This window comes from Pteronotus mesoamericanus, unplaced genomic scaffold (genome assembly GCF_021234165.1).
Source record: "Pteronotus mesoamericanus isolate MK-2021 breed Mesoamerican mustached bat unplaced genomic scaffold, CSHL_Meso_final contig_78, whole genome shotgun sequence".
In the NCBI taxonomy this organism is placed as follows: Eukaryota; Metazoa; Chordata; class Mammalia; order Chiroptera; family Mormoopidae; genus Pteronotus; species Pteronotus mesoamericanus.
Window position 1 is genome coordinate 19,828,112 of NW_026555258.1, and position 24,010 is coordinate 19,852,121.

Here is a 24,010-nt window from a genome sequence, read left to right on the forward strand (position 1 = left end):
CGTATATTACCTAAGTTAAGTCTCACAACAGTCAAAGGAAATACATAGTACTAAGTCCACTTTACAAATAGATTACATAGAACCAAGGTCCTATGTACTTAGTGAGGTAATGAAGTACAGGGCTGAGATTTCAGACCAAGGTAGGTTGATGCCGAAGAACATAATCAAATCTTTTCATTGCAGCTGTAGTAAGTCCCTGCTCAGTCTTTTGGAACCCTGGGGGAGGAAGGACCCCACCATTCATGGTAGGACTCTATTCAGGCCCAAGATACTGCTGAAATTTTAAAAACAACAACAAAGACACAGCTGAGCAGGTCTAGACCTCGTTCCAAGATTGACAGAGTCTTTCACAGGGCAGCAATGCCTCTCCCTGGGAGCTCTCTAGAGCCCTGGACAACCACTGCCTGACACTTTCTCTGGCCCAGGCCAGATCTTGAGATTGTTGAGTTATCTGTCTTACTTGCTCTCTAGTGTTCTGATCCACCTTCTGTTGGTAGAGTGTCTTTTCCCATCCTGCCTAATTCAATTTAAACTGGCTGCCGGTCCACTTGGTTCCCAGTCTACCCTTGACTTCTCTACCTCCCACTTTCTCTACATGTAGCACTGAACCAGCATCCTAACTTCAACACTGGGTTTATTATAACTCCCCTACTCTGAAATTTTTAGTCACGCTCCCTGGCCTCTAGGATAAATTCTAAGTCCCTCAGCTTCTCATTCAAAGCTTTCTATGATCTAGTTCTAACCTGCTATTCTGGCCTTTTCTCCAGAGCTGCTTCTACAGTTAGGTCTGTGATGATCCTGTCTTCGAAGAAACTGCAGGTCCTGTGCAGGACCATCCCACATCTGGACCACTGCTCCAGACAAAGAAAATGACTCTGTGTGGGCAGCAATCAACTATTTACTGTCTTCCCTGTTTCTACACTTTCCCTCCCTTCCCGGGGAGAGACAACATACCAGACAGTGACAACGTCCAAATGGAGCCAGGCCCCTTCAGCTGTTTACAGCAGGCGGCTGAACTGTGAAGAGCCAAATGACCTTGGTCAAATGGGGCGTCCGTGACGACCAGCTGACAGTGCCAGTGTAGCTCCATTCCAACATGCGTGTGGCCACAGTCTCCTCACGATTGTATTGCCCGGTAAGAAATGTCTAGTGCTAGCCCGGAGATCCAATTTGAAGCTGAAGGGGCCAAGCCCTCACTGGGGTCAAGGAAGGGCCCCTGTTTTCCAGTCTGGATCTATCTAATGGCATCCATGTGTCTTGGCTCCACTTCAGTGAGAGCCATTCAGCTCACATCCCAACACAGCTTTCACATTGCGTTTCCTATGAGCCTAGGATCTCCTCATAATTCACTGAGGCATATTAAACTTAATTTAGTATCTTATTTTTTAGAAGTGGAACCCTCACTGCTTTAAAGGATTCAGTTATGAAAGTTCTGAACTGGGACCACAATGTGCTGTCTCAGATCAAAGTTTACTCTCTCTTGGTGGTAAGAAATAATTCTTGGAAGGGGATCTTCTAATATCAAATGTTGAGAATCACAAGCAATAAAAACATAAGCCCAGAAGTTTCTGGAGATCTCTGACCACTTAAAGTTATGGGACTTTGAAGAGTTGTCTCCCATTATAACTGAGTGGATTATAGGTCTCTTGAGGGTAGTGATTGTGTTATTTTGATCTCTGATCTCTAACCTATTTTAGTCTCCATCACGAGCATTTTACTGAATAAATAACTGCACCTTAGAAAGATTGATCTCAGCCAAATCCCACTGGGGTAAATGCCCAAATCCTCAGGCCCTCAATGATCATTCCTTTCTATAAGCTCCTATCACCTTGAAAACAGGTAGGATGTCTCTCAGCACCTGTCACATGCTATTGCATCCATCAGGAACCTAGACTGTTAGATCCATAAGACCAAGGGACAAGACTGACCCCTTTTCTATAACTCCAACACCTTGCCCACAGCTATGTATGATGCTCAGTGAATATCTATTTAATAATCTTGTTCCAAATAAATATCTTATCAACCACTTCAGAGCAATTAGTTGTGAGCATGAATGTTTGTTCCTGGCAGTACTTGTCCATACTTCTAGGTAAATAAAAGCAGTGTCAAGAAAATAATTTCCTTCCATTAGTTCATGTCATGATCGCATGTCAATCAAATTGATGGAGACAAAGGCTCAACTCTCAGTTGGAAATACCTATGCAGAGAGAAATCTTACATTTATACCCAAAGCATGTGTCACCTGTGTGACCTTCTTTCTTTTCTTCCTCCTTTCAGTAAATACATATAAAAGCCCTTTGTGCCAAACAGTGTGGTAGGATCTGGAAAAAGCAAAAGTGAATCCCGTACTCTCTTGGCTTCCCGGAAGCTAGGCTGGAGGAGGACAAAGAGAGAAAATAGCTTCATGTGTACTATAATACAGTAAGTTCTAGGCTAAAAATGACCATGGGGGACAATAAGCCAGTGTTCCAGGCTTGGGGAAAGTGGAATTTGAACTGAGGTCTGAAGAATCAGTGGGAGTCAGCCAACTAAAAAGGAGGGGAAGAGTATTCCTGGCAGATGGGGCGGGATATAGAAAGACCTTGACACAGAGAGCATGACACCTCCAGGGAACTGCAGGGAGTGACTGGGATGGCTAGCGATGGGAGGGGGAGGCCACTATGGGAGATAAGGCCAGAGAAGGAAGAGCGGCCATATCATAAGTGACTCTCTAAGCCATATGAAGAGTTTGGACTTTATAGTCCAAGGGGAATGGGTGAAGGTTTTCAAGCTAGGGAGTGACATCATGAGATACAAATTTTGAAAGATATTTCTGGTGGCTGGATAGAGTTTGGGTTAGAAGGACACAATGTTAGAGAAGGGGAGACTGGGTAGGAGGCTGTTGTACAATCTGCATGAAAGATAATAATACTCCAGTGTTGTGGCAGTGGGATGGAAAAGAGTGGAAGGATTCTAGAAATATTTGTGATATATTATTATGGAAGAAGTAAGGGATTGAAAGGGGGAGAGGAATAAAAAGTGATGCCTTGGTTTCAGACTTAAAACTTGACACTTGAAAGACCTGTAACTGGGCACACAGTGAGGCTCTTCCATTAGATTAAGAACCAAAGAGAGGGAATAAATTAGAGAAAGTACTGAGTTTAATTTCTGATATGTTGAATTTTAGGTGTTTGGGAGAAATCCATATAGACATGGCTAGGAGGCTGTTGGGTATATAGGTAGCTCTGAAGAAAAACCAGGGATAAAAGCATGATTGTATTTGAGAAGCCATACAAACAGATGCTATCACTCAGAGAAAGTGGGAGAAAGAAGATGAGCACCAAGAACCTCAAAGAACCAACATGTCAAGGATGGACAGAAGAAGGGGAGTTAGAAAATCAGTGATATTCTCATGTCAAGTTAACCAGGGAGGAAGGATGTTTCAAGACACAGGGAGCATTCAACAGGCTCAGCTTATGCTAACAGTCAGCTCAGGTGAGGATTAAAATGTCCCCACTGTACTCTGCCACTACGTGGTCACTGGTAACAGTGCGTGTAGGGTCAGAGGACATGTAGGGTTGTGAATGGGAGGCAAGGAGGTGGAAATGCTGAGCATGGAGACAGCTCCAAGTGAGAAAAGTTATTGAAGAAGGGATGTGGAGTCAGTGGAGTTTGTCTGAGGAAGGGAAGAATATTTTGTAACAAAGGGCTGGTTCCAAAGTTAGCTACTCATAACTAGGATCTTCACAAAGTATTATCTTGTTTTTATCAAATATCCTAATTTTTAATCTCTAGATTGGCTTTCAAAAGGTGCAATAATTCAACAAGTAATGTTGGGTACGTCCTAATAAGGTAAATGCCTGTCACCTGTTGCATCTAGGAATGTGAACATAAACTACTCTAGGAGATTATATATATATAAAGGCACATTTTTATATATATATAGGCACATTATATATATATATATGAATTTAGCACTCTGAAAAAAGTGCCTTCAAACAGAAAGAAAACTTTTGAGATGTTTACTCGTCTGTAAAATGGTACAGAGAGAAAACCAAGGAGAATGGGACTGTGTGCACATGTGTGCATAGTGAAGCTATGCTTATACTTGGAATACTGGGAGGTTGATCACGATGTTGCTGGCACCTGTGGCAGGTATAAAGAGTATCATTGCTGCAAAGGGAGCAGGATACCACTGCTTATGTGACCTATTAGTGCAAATTCTTTTTAAAAAAGATGTGTCCATATTAATTCTCCTTAGAGAACAGAGATGATCACAAATAGTTTCACAGAATGCTTGGGTAAATGATTTTTATCCTGTTAAATCACTAATCATCTTGCTCTGTTAATGTGATTACCTATTATTTATTTTAATGCAATCTCCTATGTTCCAGTGATTAAAGAACATCTAACCTAAACAGGAAGTGCCACATCCCCAGTAAGTGAGCAGGTAGCAAGCACAGTGAAAATTTTGGTGAGATGAGCAGCACGAGGGATAAAGGTCATTTCTAAAAGGGGGAGATGAAACCGTTCCCAATCTCCCACCAAAAGAAAAAACAGCTATATACCTAACCGTATTTTTATAGTGAATAAAGTGAATGTGAATTACAACATAATCCAGAATTAAATTTAATCCCTTCTAATAAGTGGATTTTGAAAAAAATTTGGCCTGAGAATCACTGCATTTGCTTGAAGCCAACATAGAGGCTTTGGGTCAGGGGAGGTAAATATCAACTACCATCATTGTCAGATGCTATTTGGAGCATTTTATGTGTGTTAACTCATTTGATCCTCATGATTCCCAAAGCATACACCATGAATATTTCCATTTTACAGATAAGGAAGCGGAGGCACAAATTATTAAGTGACCAGCCCAAGGCCATAAGTTAAAGAAGGATTCGAATCCAATGAGGATGCTTGCTCTTGACACTATACCACCCTGCTTCCCTTGGCGGGTGCCAGGTTGGCACCAGTACCCCCTGCTGAAAAGTCAACTGGTGAATATTGAAACCTTGTGGAAAATCCACATTTCCTGTTACTAGAATCCTGTACCTCGCATCGGATTCACATCTAAGGAGTCGCAGAAAGTACTTGGGGCTAATTACTAAGTGAAGCAAAGTGGGCTGGGGAAAATTCTCATTAAGACATTTGAAAGCCAGTGAATTATATTTAAAAAATTACATCATTTGAAGAGAAGTCTGAGGAGCATCTTTACAGTGTTCTTTATCAGAGCGGTCTCTGACTACACTACACAGGACACACTTGGAACTTAAATGCCATTGTCCCTGAGAAATGAGGATGTCCCTCTGACCTTCCACCAGTAGCGACTGCGCTCTAAGAAAGCCACATTTCCTCCCTGCCTGACCCCATTAAAATTGTCATGAGCATGACAGTGCTGGCCATGGAAAAGTCACTCAACTGCAGACCCTCCCTCTCTTCTTTGCAAACAGGAGAAACGCGTAATACTCTGAAATGCTGTAACTGTAGTCTTACCTGAAGGCAGAGGACCGAGCAAGCCAGTCAATTTTGGATGATTTTTAACCATGGAGAGTCTTACAGAATGAAGAGCCAAGCTCTACTTCTGCTTTCCCAGACCAAAACATTCCTCTAGGCCTCCTTTTGTCATCTGATAAGAATTCTTAGCACGTCCCCAGGGAGAGCAATCTTATTCTTGTTCCTATTTACAGATTCAGCTGGGACATTCACTGATTTTCTCAAGATCAAAACCAAGATGTCTGTGTGTCTATGTGGCTAATATTAAATCATCAGTGGCTTAGAGTCCTGTCCTTTCCGTAACAGAGTAGACCCCGGCAGCAGCAGATCACCCACGTGGAAGGCCAGGGCTGTTTAGGAAACAGCTGTTCCCAAGGAAACCGTATCATCCCAGGGCATCCACTTGGAGTGTGTGATTCCCTGTCAGGGGCTGCTAGGAAAAGAACGGCCACCCCGAAAGAGCACCGGGGACCTGAGTTTAGTTCCAGGAAGGTCACTGGCTGGCTGGGTCGTTCTGAGAGTCCTGTGCTCTGTCCCAGCCCCAGGTTCTTCACCTTTAAGGAGAGAGGTATGGGGAAGGGCTTAGTCTCAAGACTCCCCAAGTTATTTTTTCTAGATCTAAAAATGAATGGTGCAAAAGACGGCAATGACAATATTTAAACATGAAGGCATTTGGCTGGCAGTAGGCTTCTCAAACTCTCTGTGGGAAGGACTGGGGTTTATTCCCAACGCACGGCGGACCAGTACTTGTACCTGTCTTGTACTAGTACTTGTCTCATGACACAGGCAACTCACCACTGGATGTGACAACCCCCAAACTGCTCTATTAAATGAGGCAGGTCCACTGATCACCCGCTTGGTTATCATGGTGTTGTCAAATTGTTATTAAAGTTTCTAAACACCTAACTGGCAACTTCTGTCCTTATATCATCATGGACGGGGAATAAACAGTTGCCTGACTGGAAATAGTGCCAAGGACCATGCTTTGACTAGCACTGGGTTTAGCCATTTTCCTCTAACAGAGCGAGTCCCCTACGGAGTTGCGCAGGGCATCTCTCAGACAATCTGGATGATTTTTTAAAAATAAGCAGCTGAAAAGCATAAAGTTACTTTAAAAAAATAACCCTCTGAGATAACTCCAGCCTCTCACGCTTTTCAACCCAGTCTGCCGCACAACTGGTCTAGACCCTTCTCAAATCCATCGATCATATTGTCCTACTTCATCTGCCCTTGGGGTTGTTCTTTTTCATCCTCTACTTTAGCTGACAGGTCCTGGGAAGCCCTGTGATTCCTGCCGAGGGCCTCATGGGTAACAGACAAAAGCTGATCACAGGAAGGGAGCTGCGAGGGGGCAGCTGTGCTGGGCGCGGAAGCTTCTCTGCCTTGTAAGGCAGCAGCCACTCCGCTCTCATCACAGTGCCCCAAGGCCCCCTCCCCCGCCTCCTCTGCCTGGTCCTCACAGCGGGAAGGCAGAGGCCTCCAAAGTCACCCCGACTGGACTCGTATGCCAGCTGCAGCTGACTTCTGAAATGGCATGCTAAGCTTAAAACATTCTCTCAGCTGTTTCTGAAAGTACAGAGAAAGCTGCATAAAATCAAACAATTTGGGGTTACTTATATATTACACATTATCTCACCACTTTTATTTTTATAACAAAAGCTAAACTCTATTGGGCACCAAGTCCTAGAGAGTTCTGATTTGCATGCATTAATTAAATCATTAGTTTAATTTAATCATCACCACTATCCAATAAAGTTTATCTCATTATTATTATCTTCCTTTTTGTAGAAGAGGAAACTGAAGCAGAGAAAGGCTAAAGGAACTTGCCTAAGAGTACACAGGCGGGAAGGGGAGACCCTGGACTTGAACCCAGCAAGTGTAATGCCGATTTATGCCCCTAACTACAGCCCTACACTATCCCTAATGTTGGTTTTGAACCTCATGACAATCCTGTGGATGACCTAAGGCTGATGCAGATCAATGAAATTAAAGAAATATTTCTTGAGCAACCTAGTAGGCACCAGGCAGCACTCTAGGCTCTCAGGGCACATGTTGAATGGTGGCCTCCCAAAGATAGGTCCCTCTGAACCCCTGGAACCTCTGAGTGTGACCTCCTTTGGAAAAAGGGGTCTTTGCAGATGTAATTAGTTTAAAGATTTCAAGATGAGATCATCCAGGATTCTCTGGTGGGTCCTCAATCCAATAGCAAATGTCCTTATAAGAAACAGAACAGGGGAATACAGAAGGAAGAGAAGGCCACATGAAGGCAGAGGCAGCGATTAGAGTTGTGTGGCCACAAGTCAAGGACACCTGGAGCCACCAGAAGCTGTAAGAGGCAGGGAAGGATCCTCTCCTAGAGCCTTTCGAGGGGGCACAGCTCTTCTGACACCTTGATTTTGAACTTCTGGCCTCCAGAACTGTGAGAGAATAAATTTCTGACATTTCAAGCCACCTAGTTTGAGGTCATTTGTTACAGCAGCCTCAAGAAACAAATGTGCTAAGTGACCAATAAAGTCCTTGTTCTTACAGAATTTACATCCTAACCAGGAACGCTCAGCATATAGTGGAATGGAATGGAACGGAAAAAGAGAAAAACATCTGCCTAACAGGAGAAAAACACATTCTTCTCAAACATCACCTTCTCCAGGAAGTCTCACCTGCACTCTAAAATCTGAGTTCCCCTCCTCTGTGTATGTTCTCATAGACCCTTTTGGACTCTGCTAATCAGAGCCTTCCCACCCTTCTATAGTTGGATCACTTGTGCTCCCCAGTGGCCTGTAAAAAGCTTCATCTTTTTTGCCCTTACCTGAGATTAGGTAAGAATGGCGGAGACTGGGAGTATCTTAATGACCAAACAAGAACAAGGCTCCTGGAGACCAAGACAGGAAGAGGGCCACTGTACAAGCTTGTGCAACTTATTTTTGCCCCCAGGATGCTGGTCAAGGGGGCAAAGCAGGTGGATTCCAGCCAGGGGGGGCTTTCCAAGCGGTGGCCCCGTGTGAAGCTGCATTTTCTAATTTGCACAAAGGAGCCACATGGCCCAGCAGTGGCCCTGAATGTCACTGATGTTTAGAGATATCCTGTCCTCTCATCCAGAATCTGGCTAAGGTGGCAGCCCTCATGCCACATAGGATGGCAGACCGTAAAAGCCCTGCACCAGGCACCCAGATTGGGTGACAATCTATGCTGGCAGAGGTGCCCCGAACACTCACAGACATTCTCTGTGCCCTGGCAGTATTCAGGCACTATTCATTTTCTTCCTTTGCCTTCCTACCTGGGAGAAAAACACGTAAGACTCCAGGATCCCTGGTGTGGGTATTACTCCAACAGAGATTCTGTTTCAAAGATCAAAAGGCCAGGCTGTGAGGTGGGAGATGCTTTCAGTCAGCAGGGGGCACAGTGGTCTCATCACTTCACGTGGGGCCTTAGGTTAAGTCGCACTTAGGCCTCTATTCCTTTATCTTTATTTTAAAAAAAAATATTTATTTATTTATTTTTTAGAGGGGAAAGGAAGGAGAAAGAGAAGGGGAGAAACAGCAGCGTGTGGTCGCCTCTTGTGCGCCCCCCACTGGGGACCTGGCCTACAACCCAGGCATGTGTTCTGACTGGGAATTGAACCAGCGATCCCTTGCTCCACAGGCTGGCTCTCAATCCACTGAGCCACACTAGCCAGGGCAATCCTTTTTTGTTTTTTAACTGCATCAAAACAGATTTTAAGGTGGATAAAAATAAAAAGGAAACAATAATAATAAAAGAAACATTCAAACAAACATACATAATAATAAAGGCTAGTTTTCAAATATGCACCAATCGACACAGACTCTGAGGCAGACTGTATTTGCCAAATCTGGCTGCAAAAATAACTCCCATTCCACATGCCCTTCTGCAGTGCGGCCCTGCCCTTTCCATCAAGAGACAGAGTTTAAGTTCCCTCCCCTTAAATGTGAGGTGCTTCAGTGGGTTGGTTGAAACCAGTGAGATGCAGTAATGCTACCAAGACCTCCGGGGTAAGGACAGAAGAAGTCTTGCAGTTTCCACAGGGGTCTCTCAAAATGCTCCCCTAGACACTCCGGTCAGAGCCCAGCTGCCATGCAGTGAGAAGGTCAAGCCCAGGGAGGGGCCATGCAAACGTGCCCTGGACATTAGTCACAGCCACTGAGACACCGCCGGCTCGGGCCCTGGACATGCAAGGAAGCAGCCTCCCGGTGACTCCAGCTCCCAGGCCCTGGAGTCACACCCAGCCACTTGTGTCTTCCCAGCTGAGGCCCCATAGGCTGTGGAGCAGAGACAGGCCATTCCTGGTGCTCTCTGCTCAAATTTCTGACTGAGAATCTCTGAACATAATGACCCTTAATTCTTCATTTAGCAAATATAACTGAGCATGTGCTCCAAATGTGCTAAAGCATTTTCTCAAAAAGGGGGGGAGGAGAATAGGATGTAGGTAAATCCCCCCCCCAATAAATGTGCCCCAAACCTAAGCCACCTATTGCTGTGTCCTGCTCTCCTCTCCTCTCCTCTCAAAATTCCCACTGATAAGGCTCACACCTGGGGTGGGAGAGTCAAAGCATCCATGACAACACGAGTGCTTTTAACGCGGGAGAACACAACGGGCACTTGCTCAAGTGTCCTAGTTGACAGAGCTGTCAAGTCAGCCTGCCAATTCATGTCCGCTCCCCATCAAAGCCTGCTTGGGGCTTCCTGGTCACTGGACTGCCGTCCCCCAACCTGCCTGTAAGAGCCACCTGCTCTAAGACTGCAAGCTGTCCTTGCTGGGAAGGACTCAAGGGACCATAAATCCTTCAGAAAGCACAATGGGTGAAGACTATGCAAGAAAATATCAACAGGGCCCTTGATGTTTTCAGTCCACTAAGAATGTAGAAGGATTAGAAGTGACAACATGACTAGCTACAGGGGCAAAAATAAAAATAAAAATAAAAATAAAAATGAACTACTACTTTCAAAGGTTTTTGTAGAGGGGAAGCTTGAGGGATGGCAACCATAAGCCAAAAAGCCGGGGCCCAGCTGCCAAGAGAGTTGATTTTGCACAATTCCTTCAATTACAATGATTATTCTGAGGACTGGAAAATGTAAATGTTCCACAAAGGTGTGGTTCTTACGTGGTCTCAGTGTATGGATGGAAGTCTCCCCCTATTTGCATAGTTCTCGGCACTTTAAATCCAATTTACCTGACCAGTAATGAGGCAATTATAGCGAGTAAGACAAGAAGCGTGGGAAGCGTCTGGCAGTGGGCTCTTCCACGACCGCCATGAAGAAACACACACAGGCAATGTTGACAAGCTTGAGAGCAAGTTCAGAGTGCTTCCTCCCTCACCTGTCTCAGCTTCCCAAGCTGACCACAGGCCACAGGCATCCAGATTTCAGAGTCTATAAAGAATGACGTCTCTGTGCGGTCCCAGGAGGGCAGGGCAGGCCAGGGGCTACAGAGCTGGTGGAAATTGCAGAGAACGTAATTTTCATCCCAAAGGAGGATCTTTTATAATGATGAGTTGTTCCAGTGTGGACCTGGGTGTTACTTTGAGAGGATGTGAGTTCCCTGTCACTTTGGGCCTTTGGGAAGAGACTGCCTATTGCCTCCCACTCACCGGATTTATTGCAAACTTGAGTGTCAAACAGGAGTTGATCCAGACAGCACCTTGGTTACGCATACTCTAAGGAGTCCACGGTTTTAGGAGCTGTCATGAAATCACTGCCTTCGCGAAATCAGCACAGCGTTGGATGCAACCATTTCCTTTAAAACTCAGGACTGACTTCCATGGCTCTGTGCTTAAGAGAAGTCTCATATTTTCAATAACTGAAACACTTTGTCATTCTGCACCGAGAATCATTATTATTATCTTCATGAATCTTTTTAGGGTTCCATATTCCAAATCTACTTGATGGGTGATTTTTATCTTGGTATCAACACCTGTCACTCTAGGCTTTGGTGCAGAGGTTCTCAATGGAGAGCAGGTCCCCTCCGCACTACACCCTCCGCCTGGAGATATTTAGCAATGCGTGGACACATTTTTGGTGGTCTTGACTAGGGGCAGGGGAGGAGGTGGTGCTACTGGCATCAGCTGGGTAGAGGCCAGGGATGCTGCTAAGTATCTTGCAAAGCACATAACATCTCCCCATAACAACAACAAAAAGTGATCTGGCCCCAAATGTCAATAGTGATGCGACAGGGAAACCCCGTTCTAGAAGACTAGAGGAGAAAACAGTAACAGTAGCAATATTCTTACTTGCAGACAGCCTACCATACTTGGCACTTCACAAATTCCATGATCTCTACATGTCACAACTCTTCATTGTTAACCCCAGTGTATAGGTGAGGAAACTCAGTCCAGAGAGGTTACATGGCTTGTCCAAGATCAAACAACTCGTAAATGCAAAACTAGGACTCAGACCAAGGTCCAACTCTAAGGCCCAGGTGCCTAATCAGCATGCTATGCTAGAAGTCCTTTATATAAGCACACAGTGTTTCCAAAAGAGATTTAGGCTGTGTGTATACAGCCAAGAAAGTGGACTCAGGAGCAAAGGGCTCTGGGGACACAAAGCAACTAAGCTTACGATGCAGCCTATACTTCCCGAGAGAACCTGAAGGGGGCAGCCTCACCAGTGGCGATGACCACTCACACAGGCTCCAAGCCCAGCCCCGCCCCGCCCCCCCCAGCCCCGCCCCGCCCTGCGCATTTGCTATATGGCTTCCTGAAAGAGCATTTGTCAGGGCACAGGAGGAAGAAGCACGTTACTGTCCTTCCACCTACATCATGAGGTGAACTTCAGTGTGATTTCACTGGATATCACAGGTGTCAGAAATTTTTAACTTAAATTAACAACTTTGGTTCATATTTTTGATGATGTGCTTTGGAATTAGGCAGAACTGAGTTCAAATACTCACTGTTTCACGTACATTAGTGGGGTCGTTCCAGGCAGCATGGTACTCTACTCTACTCTACCTCACTTCTTCCAGCTGTATTATGGGCATCACCATGATCGCTGCTGCTTCATGAGAGTGTTATGAGGGTCAAATGAGAAACAATGACCTAATAGGGGCCAAAACGTTAAGTCAGTACCCAGAACAGAGTGAGAGATGAATAAATATTAGATGATACAGGGATGCCACTATATCACTGCATGGGTTAGAGTACATATAATTTATTTCAGTGAAACAAAAATAATGGGAAGGAGAACAGGGCTGGACTGTTGAATGCGGCTGTGCGGGGCGGGGTGCAGGCTGGGACGGCACGGGTGTGGAAGGCCAATGTGCAGCGCTCCACTCCCTGCTGAGGAAGAACGGGGCACTGTGGGGTGAAAAACAGCAAGTAGGAAGAACACAGTAAGTCCCATGCAAGGGTCTGTTGTGAGTCCAGTGAACGTTTCTGCGGTCGCCTTTTCTAGAACAGTTATTTGTGGAGGACTGTCTTCTTGGTTGCCAGAATCCAGTAATGTAACACACACATGCTTATGCCTGACTTCACCAGTCTTTGGCTCAGAGGCTTTCCAGGAGTATGGAAAATTAAGTGAATTCTCATATCCATCAGAGACCACCAGAAGCACTCAGAGAATCTTAAATCAGAAGCAGAAATGAACCAGTTCACTGGTATCTGGAATTTTCTTTTAAAAAGTTGCCCTCTCTGGCTTTGCAGCTGGGACTTCAATATTTTATTCAATGACTACTTGACATGACATATTTCAGAACTGACAGCTGTTCAGATGAATTAGTCATGTCTTGATGAGTCAGTTGCACACGGGCCTTTTGTTTCCTGAAAACGTAACCTCTTTCCCCAGTGTTGGCCTGTCTCCAAAACCACTTCCTTCCACAATAGTGACATTTCTCTGCACAGGTACATGTGTTCAAAAAAAAGGACCTCAAGCCAATCTCTCAAATTAGAGGCTCTCCAAATACCAGAGCTGGAAGATCCCGAGAGGACTCTCACTGAAGAGACGAGAAAACCAGAGACAAAGAGACACTTGGCTGAAGTCACATAGCAAATTGTCAGCAGCACTAGAACTAACATCCTGGCTTTGGAACAGCTAATTCCATTTCCATTTACTACTCCACAAGGGTTCTCAACTTCCCTGCGGTAATTCCAAGGCAGGGAGCACATTTTCCCAATATGTCTCACTAATCAAAGAAAGTTAAGAACACTGTATTTCAAACACTTGAATAACAAACCTCATGACATTAGAAAGAGAATGTTAAGTGGTGAAATCACAATGCAAACGACAAGACTTGATTGGAGCAGATGTGAAGTAGACAGGGCTAGCCAGGGTGGATCTAACTGCCTAACATCTCCAAAAGCATCCACGTCAGCTCATGTGTGGCCCCCAGGGACCCATCACATACCGTGATGATATGGACAATGGTTGACAAGGGCCCAAACCAGAAACCATCCTTCAGGATTTCTGAACATGGTACCCAATGGGAAATAAAGCATACAGAAGATGTGGCATTTCAACTTTTAAAAAAAGAAAATTGTAAAAAGATTTGTGTACGGATTTTGCTTTCAACAGTTCTGACCTTTTTTATCTATTATACTTCTGGTTCCTAGCAAGCCAGAAATATAATCACACCATCCTGACATTGTCCCAGGAAAAGCTGTGCAAAAGAATAACCTGCTCATCCACTGTAACAACCAGTTCTTTTCCTTTCCCGCCATCTTGAGGGTATCACTTCAGGGCTACATTGCTCTGAATTTCAACCAGGAATCTTTGAAAAATGGTGGTATTTTTTGGCCATTGGGAAAGTAGCCTGATTTCCTGGCCTGTATAATCTTTAGCCTGGGGTGTTTTGAATCAAGTTCAAATGGAGCTTGGCTTCACCCTGGGGCCTATGGCAGAGAGACTGAGCTCTATACCAGACAGGGAGCTCTATTCCCACCTACAAGGGACCCAAGGCAGGTTTCAAATTTCCTTGAGGCAAAGCACTAAGGCTTAGAATCAGGATAAAATCAAGGATCAAGGTTGCCCTTCTTTATCTGTTTGTGTGAAATGAATTTTCTTATACATGCTATTTACTTCTCACTCCCCTTGGGGGTTTCTAGGCACTAAAATATGATTTCATTTTGTGATCTATTTTTTTTCCCATTTAAAGCAATTCTTCTTAATCCTGACCATGCAGAAGAATTACTTGGAGCACTCTTTAAAAACCAAATGACTGGGCTCCCCACCTGGGTTACTGAATCCAAATTTCCTGGACTGGGGCCCAGGAATATGTATTTTAAAAGCTTCCCAGATGACTGTAATGCCCAGAATTTAATAGTTCAGTTACATATTTCCTTCCTCCTTTCTCTCCCTCCCTTTTTGTGAGCTGACCTCCAGATGTAAGAGCTGTTTATAATAGTTCAGGAAAAGAGAAACATTCTCAGTTCCAAACTACTAACAATTTACAATTAACATTTTGGAAGAAAACTTGCCTGTAAACCTGAAACTTCTTGTGTGGCTGCTGGCACCATAAAGAATCTTAGAATCAGAATTAAAAAGGTGGTTATGTTCTTTCTTCTTGCAGATATCTAGGGAAATAAACATAGGTCTAATTCTCATGCTTTATTTTAAGTATTTACGATATCCAGAATGGCCCAGGCATAAAAAATTAAGGCGTGACCTACATCCTATGCACACTCAAAGTTCTGAGTTAGGCTGCTATTATCTTTTCTTGTTCTAAACTAAATGACCCAAATTTTCCTTAATTTCCCTTGCAGGCATTCTCTCTGTTCTTTGAGTGCTATTCTTTATCCTCTCTTGCTCCTTCAGGTTCTTTGTGTCACTCTTGGTTCGCCGACAGGGGCTAAAATACAGTCAGGGTACAACCGCACTACTATACTTTATAGTTTGAAAAGAGTTCATATATCTCTTTAGGAGAGTCATAATTTGTTGCTGGGGAGGGACTTAGACTAGTGGGCCAAAATCTACAGATTTACAGATTAATATTGTGCTTCAAGGTTTCTTTTAGTTTCTTTATTCAGCGGTTCATCTGCATCTGATCTGGAGGCAGTTTCCAGATTCTTATTATATAAAGATCGGATTTGGAATTTGATCTCCACGTGCACAGTGCTGCCCCACCCCAAACCTGAGCCCCGGTTCTTGCTGTGAACAGACTGTGCCCAGGCCACCTGGCCCTTTCCACATTGGATTGGGGAGTAAACTTCCAGGCTTGCTCCGCCAGGTGGGAGCCCCCTGACGCACAGTACCCCCACCCCATTTCTTTCCTTCAGCAGATACCTACAGAGCATCGAATTGGCATCAGACCCATTTGCTGTGATGATGTAAAACCAGTAAGAAAGAGACGGGAAAATGACTGCCACTTTTAACAAGAGTAAAAACAAAGAGATCCTGTAGCATGTCAACTGTCACTGCAACAGAAAGCACCATGGATCTATCGTTACTTTGAGACTTAAAAAACAAACTTCCTATAAAACTATTTCTTAGAACTGCCTTTTCCTCTCCAATTTACTGTCAATATTTCCAGTAACCCTTGGCCCCTTCATCTTGTCTCAGAAGCTGAGCTACTTCTGAGAAGAAACCTCCAAGGCTCAGGACTCTGACATAGTTCATCCTACCTCTCACTTTCCTACGCTCCGGCCTTCCAACAGGGAGTCCTTTCCCTTCCTGGGGTTCTGGAGGTACCTGTCCTCACAAGCTTATGCCAGTATTTACAGCATTAAAATGTTCTTCCAGTTACACACACACACACACACACACACCACACACGGGTGGGTAAACATAGGTTTACAGTTGTAAGTACACAAAACGGAATTTATTCTTGCATTATTTATAATTATATTATTTTCCATACAAACAACTGTAAACCTACTTTTGCCCCGCCCCCCAGCATTTAGCAAAGTTTAGCCAAGCTGCTCTGAGAGCTCTGAAAAGGACGTCAGAGCCCAAGCAAAGGAGGGACACGGGCCTGCAGGGCTTTTCCCCTTTGGTGGCACTACTGGAGCCCCCAGGCACTCAGTCTTCATTCACCCTGAGGTACAAATGGCTGGGAGCAAGTGAGCTAAATACCCTTTGTATTTTAAAAGAGCTCATAATCTCAGGAGGAAGAGACGAAGCTCTCTCCAGGGCGAGACGTCAGGCCGAATTTGGTGACCTAGGGTGGAGGGGGAGAGTTGGTTCGAAGGCCTTCCACCACCTTCCTCCACCACCTCCTGTCTCCGGTGAGGCGTCCTGGGACCTGTCATGGCTACTGTTCCCAAGTGGGGCCTACGCTGTTGCTCCTGTGTGAGCCGGGTCAGCTCGTGGCCACAGGAAGGTCACTTATCTCTCAGACCGAAACGCTCAGCACCCGGTTGAGGCCCACAGAGGAAGCAACTTGCCCCCTTAGCAGGGAAAGTAGACTACACACAGTTAGTTTTTGGAGCACAGGCACAACGTAACCCACACGGGGGCCCTCGTTCAGAGCTCCTGCACTCTTCGTTTCCATCCCAAGACCTTTGGTTACAATTTTCCCACGTCAAATTGACCGAATGCAGCAAACTGAAAACAGACCCTTTATAGAGCAGCAATAACAGCTGACTGCCTGAGCCGAAGGAGGAAAAAGACGAAAGCTGATAGAAAACCCAAGAAGGGGCTATTAGTGAAGGGACAAGCTGCTTACAACACCTCAGTGGTCCCTGAAGACATCGCTGAACAGTATGAGAGCCCAATACAACAGTTATAACTCAGAGTAATAATTTTGGATTCTCTGGAAAAGTTTAACTGGTATCCATGTGCTCTGTTGAGGAAGCTAATTCTAAACCTCTGGATAAAGGGTGACGGCAGTGAGCATGGCCCCCTAGAGGACAGTAGCGGTTGCTGCACGGTCGCACCACAACCTGGGGGCTCTGGGCGGGGAAACCACCTACCTCTGAATGTTATCTTCAAGTTGTTTGACTCTGAATTCATCCTCTTCAGACTGCCGCCTCCTGGCTTCCTCCTCTTCTGCAGTTCCAGCAGGTATACCCTGCAGCAGCCATTTTTCCCGAAGCACTTTGGACTGTGGGAATGAAAGAGAACAGGCTGCATGATCCCTTTCAGCCCACGGCCTCCGCTCCATCCTCGGAGCCTCTGCCTTCGCTGGGCCCCTCGCCAGCATGCCCCTGAATGGCTGCCTTCACCTCCTCACTAACTTGGCTCCCTGCTTCCTTCCCACCCAGTCCCTGGAGAGGGGCTTATTTCTACCTTTTTTATTATTTAAAAAAAAAAAATTGGAAACAGAAAAACAGAGGAAGCTGTATAATGAAAGCCTGTGTAGCCTCATTTAGATTTAACAATTATAAACATTTTGCCACGTTTTTCTCATAAATTTTTTCACCAATGCATAATATAGTAAATAAAACATGATGATATTTCATGCATACATATCTCAGTACTAATTTCTTTTTTAAAAAGGACATTTTTCTAAGCAACTACAGTCACATAGTACAATTTCCTAAGATCACCTAATATTCAGTCCGTCTAAAAGCCTTCTTTTTAAGATTCATCTATGCCATGGCTCTTCTTAGAAACTCTTTAATGAGTCCCGCCCACCCTCAGCTGGGGTCGCCAGGTGGTACTGCAATCAGGCACCCCACCTGCGCCAGCGTCCTACTATGTCATGGAGAGAAAGGAAAAGTTTCCGGTCTGTTATTGGGAAGGAGTGATGGCTGCTTTGAGAAGGGAAATACACACAGCTCAAGAAAAAAGCATGTTGAAACTCCCTAAAATGAAGATCAAGACAAAGAAAGTAGGTAAAGTCATTTTTGAACTGGGTTTCCATTCCATGGACCCAAGATGGCAGATGGTAGCTACTGGATGTTGGCAGAGACTGGACATTGGGCACCAGGGCTGAGTGTCCCAGTGGACAGGTAGGTGGTCACGGGAATGGACCACTGTGAGGATGCACGGCCCGGTCTGCCAGACGCAGGGCATGAGACCAGTTCTTCCCAGCAACGACAGGAGTAACAGCTCTGAAGCCAGTCAGCACACAGCAGGCATGGAGTTCCTTGGCTCCCTGACAGCACCTCTGTTCAGAATCTTCTTTAACCTCCTTAGGCAGAGTGGAAGGAAAGGGAACTCTCTTAGTGACTAAGAGCCAGGTCATGCATAGCTCGGAGCCAATTAAATATCATTCACAGAAATGAGAGAGTGGGGTGTGTCTCTAAGATTACACATACAAAATTTCACACTCACTACAGTTCCCTTTATGTTGCTCTCATGAGCAGAAGATGAACAATTCCAGAGTTATGTGGGATTAAGGGCAACTTTATAATGAACCTATACAATGGGTTACTAAAAATTACTAATATTTAGTAATAGTGAATTGGAATTCACTAGTGGTTCTGATTCACCATCCTGCTGAGGAGCCCAGCAGCCATCCAGCACAGTGGAGACCCTGCCGATGCACATGAGCAAATTCCAGCAGCTGGAAATCCTGCCCTTGCAGAAGGACCCATTGTTAGCAATGCTTCCTCAGTGCGGTGTCCAGGGAGCCATAGTGTTCACTGGTGTTATTCTTGATTTCTTTTTTAAATTATAAATCATTGTGGGTGGAGGCCTGTTTGGTTACTCTTAGCATAGAAAAGCATATTTATAGCACTTGACCTATAGCTATCCATTAATTAAAGACCTGAGTCTGTTCACGTGGAACGCATTCCTAACTGCACTGCTAACATGTTTATTGGCAGGAACCAACTCCTCACTCCAATATGTTCAAACAGTTTCACACATCACTCACTGGCAACATATTGCCTGTAAGTGTATTATATATAAATAGTTGGAAAGTATAAAAAAGCACTTAAAAATTTACAGAGCATATTAAGTAATATAAAATCATACACAGAAACTCACAGTATAACCCGTTGACTTTGTTGCTCTCACTTATGGGCCGAATTGAGTCCCACCCCCGACATTCATAGGTTGAAGTCCTAACCCCTACTCGCCAAGAATGTAACTGTATTTGGAAAGATGGCCTTTCAGATTAGAAGAGATCATCGGGATGTGCCCTAATCCAATAAAATTGGTGTCCTTACAAGAAGGGGGTTCAGGACACAGACATGCACACAGAGCAGACCATGTAAAGACCCCTGGAAGAAGATAGCCATCGGCAAGCCAAGGAGAGAATATTAAAGGAAACTAACCCTGCTGACGCCTCGATCTTGGACTTCCAGCCTCCAGATTTATGAGAAAATAAATTTCTGTCGTTTAAGCCACCCAGTCTATGGTATTTATTGTGATAGCCCTAGCAATGACTACATTCTCTAAGGCTTTATCACTTTCCATGGGAAAACGGGATTGGGTGTGATAAATTAGAAGGTCTTCCAAACTGGACTACAGAAGAAAGAAAATATTCAGAACCACTGCTCTCCACTGAAGCTACTCAAAATCCTCCAGAGAGAGCACACTCACATACTACAGGAGGGCATGTTGAACAGCAGTTAACAGCCTGGATTCTGGAGCCAGTCTGCCACTTATTAGCTGTGTGGCCTTGGACAGGCTCCTCAGCCTCACGGAGCCTCAGCTTTCTCATCTGTGAAATGGACATGACAACAAGTGCCCGCTGTGGGCTTGTTAGGAGGATTAAATGAGTTTACGCACTGAACGTTCCGGGCCCACAGTTAGTCCTAGAGAAGTGTTTATTTCATTGTTCATCCTGCTCCCTTGGCCTCTCCCATTTGCACCTGAGAAAGAGCAGGTCAAGTGCTGCCTGAGAAGCCTTCTTCCACTTCGGCTGGCAGGGTCAGCGCCTCTCTGCTATGTCTCCTTGGGCAGAGAATATACTTTAGAGCAGGGGTCCCCAACCCCTGGGCCACAGACTGCTACTGGTCCGTGGCCTGTCGGAAGCCGGGCCCCACAGCAGGAGGTAAGCGGAGGGCGAGTGATGGGAGCTTTGCTAGCACTGCCGCCTGAGCTCCCCATCCAGTCCATGGAAACACTGTCTTCCATGAAACCAGTTCCTGGTGCCAAAAGGTTGGGGTCCATTGCTCTAGAGCATTTCCATACTGTCCTCAAATTATTTCTTTTTTCTCTCTTTTTAGATCTTCCCCATCCTAGACTTCCAGCTCCTCAAAGGCTGGGACTAGTCCTTATTCACCCAGAAAATCAATTAAATGGGTAAACTGGAGAATTACTAAATCTTTTTCACTCTAATTACTTGGAGAGGGCATTAACATAGTTCAACCCACACAAGGCAAACACCTTATTAGGACTTGGGGGAGACAGATATGCTGACAACCTTGGTCATGGTGTGGGGACCCTTCCGGAAAGGCAGGCCTTGACAGTCCCAGCTTTCTATGCCCAGCCAGGGAGGCTCTGAAACCAGGGCTTCTTGAAATGCAAGAAAGCGCTGCCCTTGGGAATGCTGTCTGTCCTTGCTCTCTTCCATCCCAGGAAGGGCTAACCCCCTCCTTCTGGCTGAGTTAGTCCCAGCCACCAGTCCGTACCTGTGACAAAAGCAACCCATGACCATGAATGCAAGAAGCCCATGTGCTCCCAGATCTGTCCCTTCTCTGGACATGGCGGTGACATCTCGCAAACATCCCCCACAGTAGGAGCCAGGAAGCAGGGGCGGGGGGCGGGGGCATCTAACAGAACAAGACAGTAGGCCTGGTCTCAGGGAAGTCTATTCCACAGAGGTGTTCTGACATTACAAAAACAAAAAGCAGAGTGGATTTTTTCACCTCGCTCCAAAGTAGCACTGTCAGGGGAAACCACCAAGTCAAATACATTTACCTCCAAAGGCTTCCTTAACCCACCATAGAGCCCCTCAACTTGCCTCTGATGGCCGACTGCGTGGGAAGGTCTCTCCGAGTACTTGAACATTTGAGCTGAGACCTGAGATAACGCACTTGTGCATTCCGATCACGCACACCCATCAAAGCACTTGCTCCCCTTTTCTGTTCTGGCTTTCACTGGCTGCATGAGGATCTCTGAATTAGGTAGCAAGGAAAGATCAGCAGAAGGGAAGACTAAAAAGAAAAAGGTTATTTACTGCCCTTACTGTCCAAATAACACACATCAAAAATGTATCATAGCCTACAGGTGCTAAGAACTGTCAAAAATTCCCATTTATCAAGTGGATGCCACTTTGAAGCACCAAGGCAAGGGAAGAGCAGACGGAGAGCTGGCAGTAAACAGACGGAGCCTTGACAGGGGTTCCTGAAAAGTAAACAGAGAGAACTCCTAACATAAATCTGGTCCTTACTCTATGGGGCCTGTCCAGCTTTGTAACTCAAAACAAGAACAGAGCCTCTCAAATGGCAGCGTGCCTACGGATCTGCAGGAGAGCTCGCTAAGACACCGATTCCAGGGTCCCGTTTCCAGAGACCTTGATGCTGTAAGTCTGGGGCAGGGCCTGGGGATCGGAATTTTAACAAGCTCCCAGGCGCTGCTGCTCTCGATGCTGCTGGTCCATGAACCACAACTTGAGTAAGCAAAGCATGAGGACCTGTGACTATCCAAATGCCTGAAGAATGTGCAAGCTTTTCCACTGGCTAGCCAAGTATACTAACCCAGAACGGGCCTCCTCATCCTCTTTTTGTCTTCCTCCACCCCCATATCAGGTGCAGCAGTGCCCCTATCCGTTCCCTATGGGTCAGACACTCTGCCAGGTCCTGAAGACACCACACAGGAAGACAGGCAAGTCCCTGCTCTCCCTGAGCCTTTGTCCCAGTAAACAAGGATGCAAGACAATTTCAGACTAGCAGACAGGCATGGCAGGAGGGAGGCAGGATGATGTGATAAACAGGGACCAAAGGAGGACACTTTAGATGGGAAAGGTGTCTCTGAGTATATGAACGTTTGAGCTGAAATCTGAATGCCCAGGGTAGGGCATGCCAGGTGGACAGACTAGCAAATGTAACAGCCCAGAAGTGGGAGTGAGTAGTGTGTTTGTGGACCAGAAAGAAACGCCCGGTGGCTAAACCATAATGAGTGGGGCTGGATCAGGAAGCACAGAACAGCTCAAGATGGAGAGGAAGGCAGGGGTCAGATCAGGTGGGATCCCGGAGCCTCGCTAAGGAGTTTGGCATTTGTTCTGAGCACAACAGGAAGAAAAGAGATTGCAAGGGACAGAATTACAAAGTACAAATGGCAGGACCCTATTACATCGTTCAGATGACAGAGTATGTTAGCATGTTCGCTTGAAATAGAGGAGTAAAAGAAGAAATGGAAGCCATGGGGATGTATTGTAAAGGCAGGGTCAGCATGACGTGATAACAGATGAAATAGTGGGATGAGGAAGAGGATGGGATTAAAGGTGACGTATATCTAGTTGGTTTAAGCAAAAGGTGGACGGTGGTTATCATCAACTGGAGATTGGGAAGACTTGAGGAAGAACAAGAGCTAGCAAATCAAAACTGCCAGTGAGGCATGTTAAGTTTGAGAGGCTTCTAAATGGCAGAGGCATCTATCTGAGTGGACCTGTCAGGAGAGCAGATGGAAACAAGAGCTTGGAGTTCAGGGGCTGCTGGGCCTGGAGACATCAATCCGGGAGTCATCAACACGTAAATGACACTGGAAGCCATGGCATTGGGTGACAATGATGATGACGACAATTCTTACAGAACGCATCCCGTTTTAAGTGCTTTACATATAAGGTCATTAAACTTTCACAAAAATCGCAAGAGGTGGGTGCCCATATTAAGTACCTTTTCCGTGGTCACATTCCTCCTACTGTGTGCATCTGAAATTTAAAGCTCAACCAGGAACTCCACTATCCTGCTTCCACCTAAGATCACCCAAGAGTCTTTTTCCTCTTCAAATAGGATTCACAAAATTATCAGGCACCACCACCCTGCTCCTGAACGTGCATAACTGTTTCCCAGCTTCCTGAACCGTGGGGTCTCTGTTGGTGTCCCATCTCCCACTTATCCTTGAGTCCCATAGAGACAAGGGCTGTAATTTTTATTCACCCACAGAAGCTGACATACAAGGTTATCGTGGGCAACTATAAATAGACAATGAAAGAATGAGTGACTGAAAAACCATGCCTGAACACTGTGTTTTAGCAAGGATAAAATCTTCGACTATTAAAAAAGGCCTTAAAGATCACCTGACCAAACTTTAATCTAAAGATGAGGTATCTGAAGTGGAGCAACAGTTCAAGGTGACCTAGGTCAATAATGAGGCACGTAGGTCAATAATGGGCCGAGGAGAGTGGGCTTTGGGTGATGAATCAGAACTACTATGTCCAATTTTTTTCTGATCGTTTGTAATTGTATACAGTCATATGTAGCAGTCTTTTTATTATCTAGTTCTGGCTTTGGTGTAATACATAGATAAGACTTCCTTACTCTAAGACTATGAAATACAGGGTCCGGTAGACGTAACACCTGCTTGAGTGCGGTTGGTAGGGTAATAATATGGGTGTAATAATTTATAGTTTTAATTTGAACATTCACCTAAAATGTCATATGGTGTACCTGAGTGTGATATTATGTTACAGAATTACATGCTTATGATTTTGTAATAAAAAAATCTTGTAATAAAAAGGGTGTTATTTGTGTGGGACCCTGTATTTAACTGTGATTTCTTTTTATACTTTTATGATTTTACTTTTTACTCCAAATCTTTC

The 24,010-nt window shown here is 45.1% G+C and overlaps 1 protein-coding gene across 4 annotated transcripts in view; it reads right to left on the reverse strand.

Annotated features, from left to right (window-relative positions):
* PALM2AKAP2 (PALM2 and AKAP2 fusion) overlaps positions 1–24,010 on the reverse strand; it is a 399,871-nt gene that overhangs the window by 207,378 nt on the left and 168,483 nt on the right. For all 4 annotated transcript variants that reach the window (XM_054584541.1, XM_054584539.1, XM_054584538.1 and 1 more), the window contains exon 4: positions 17,325–17,455. In XM_054584541.1, the coding sequence (XP_054440516.1) occupies positions 17,325–17,455 (131 nt within the window). The remainder of the gene's footprint in view (positions 1–17,324; positions 17,456–24,010) is intronic.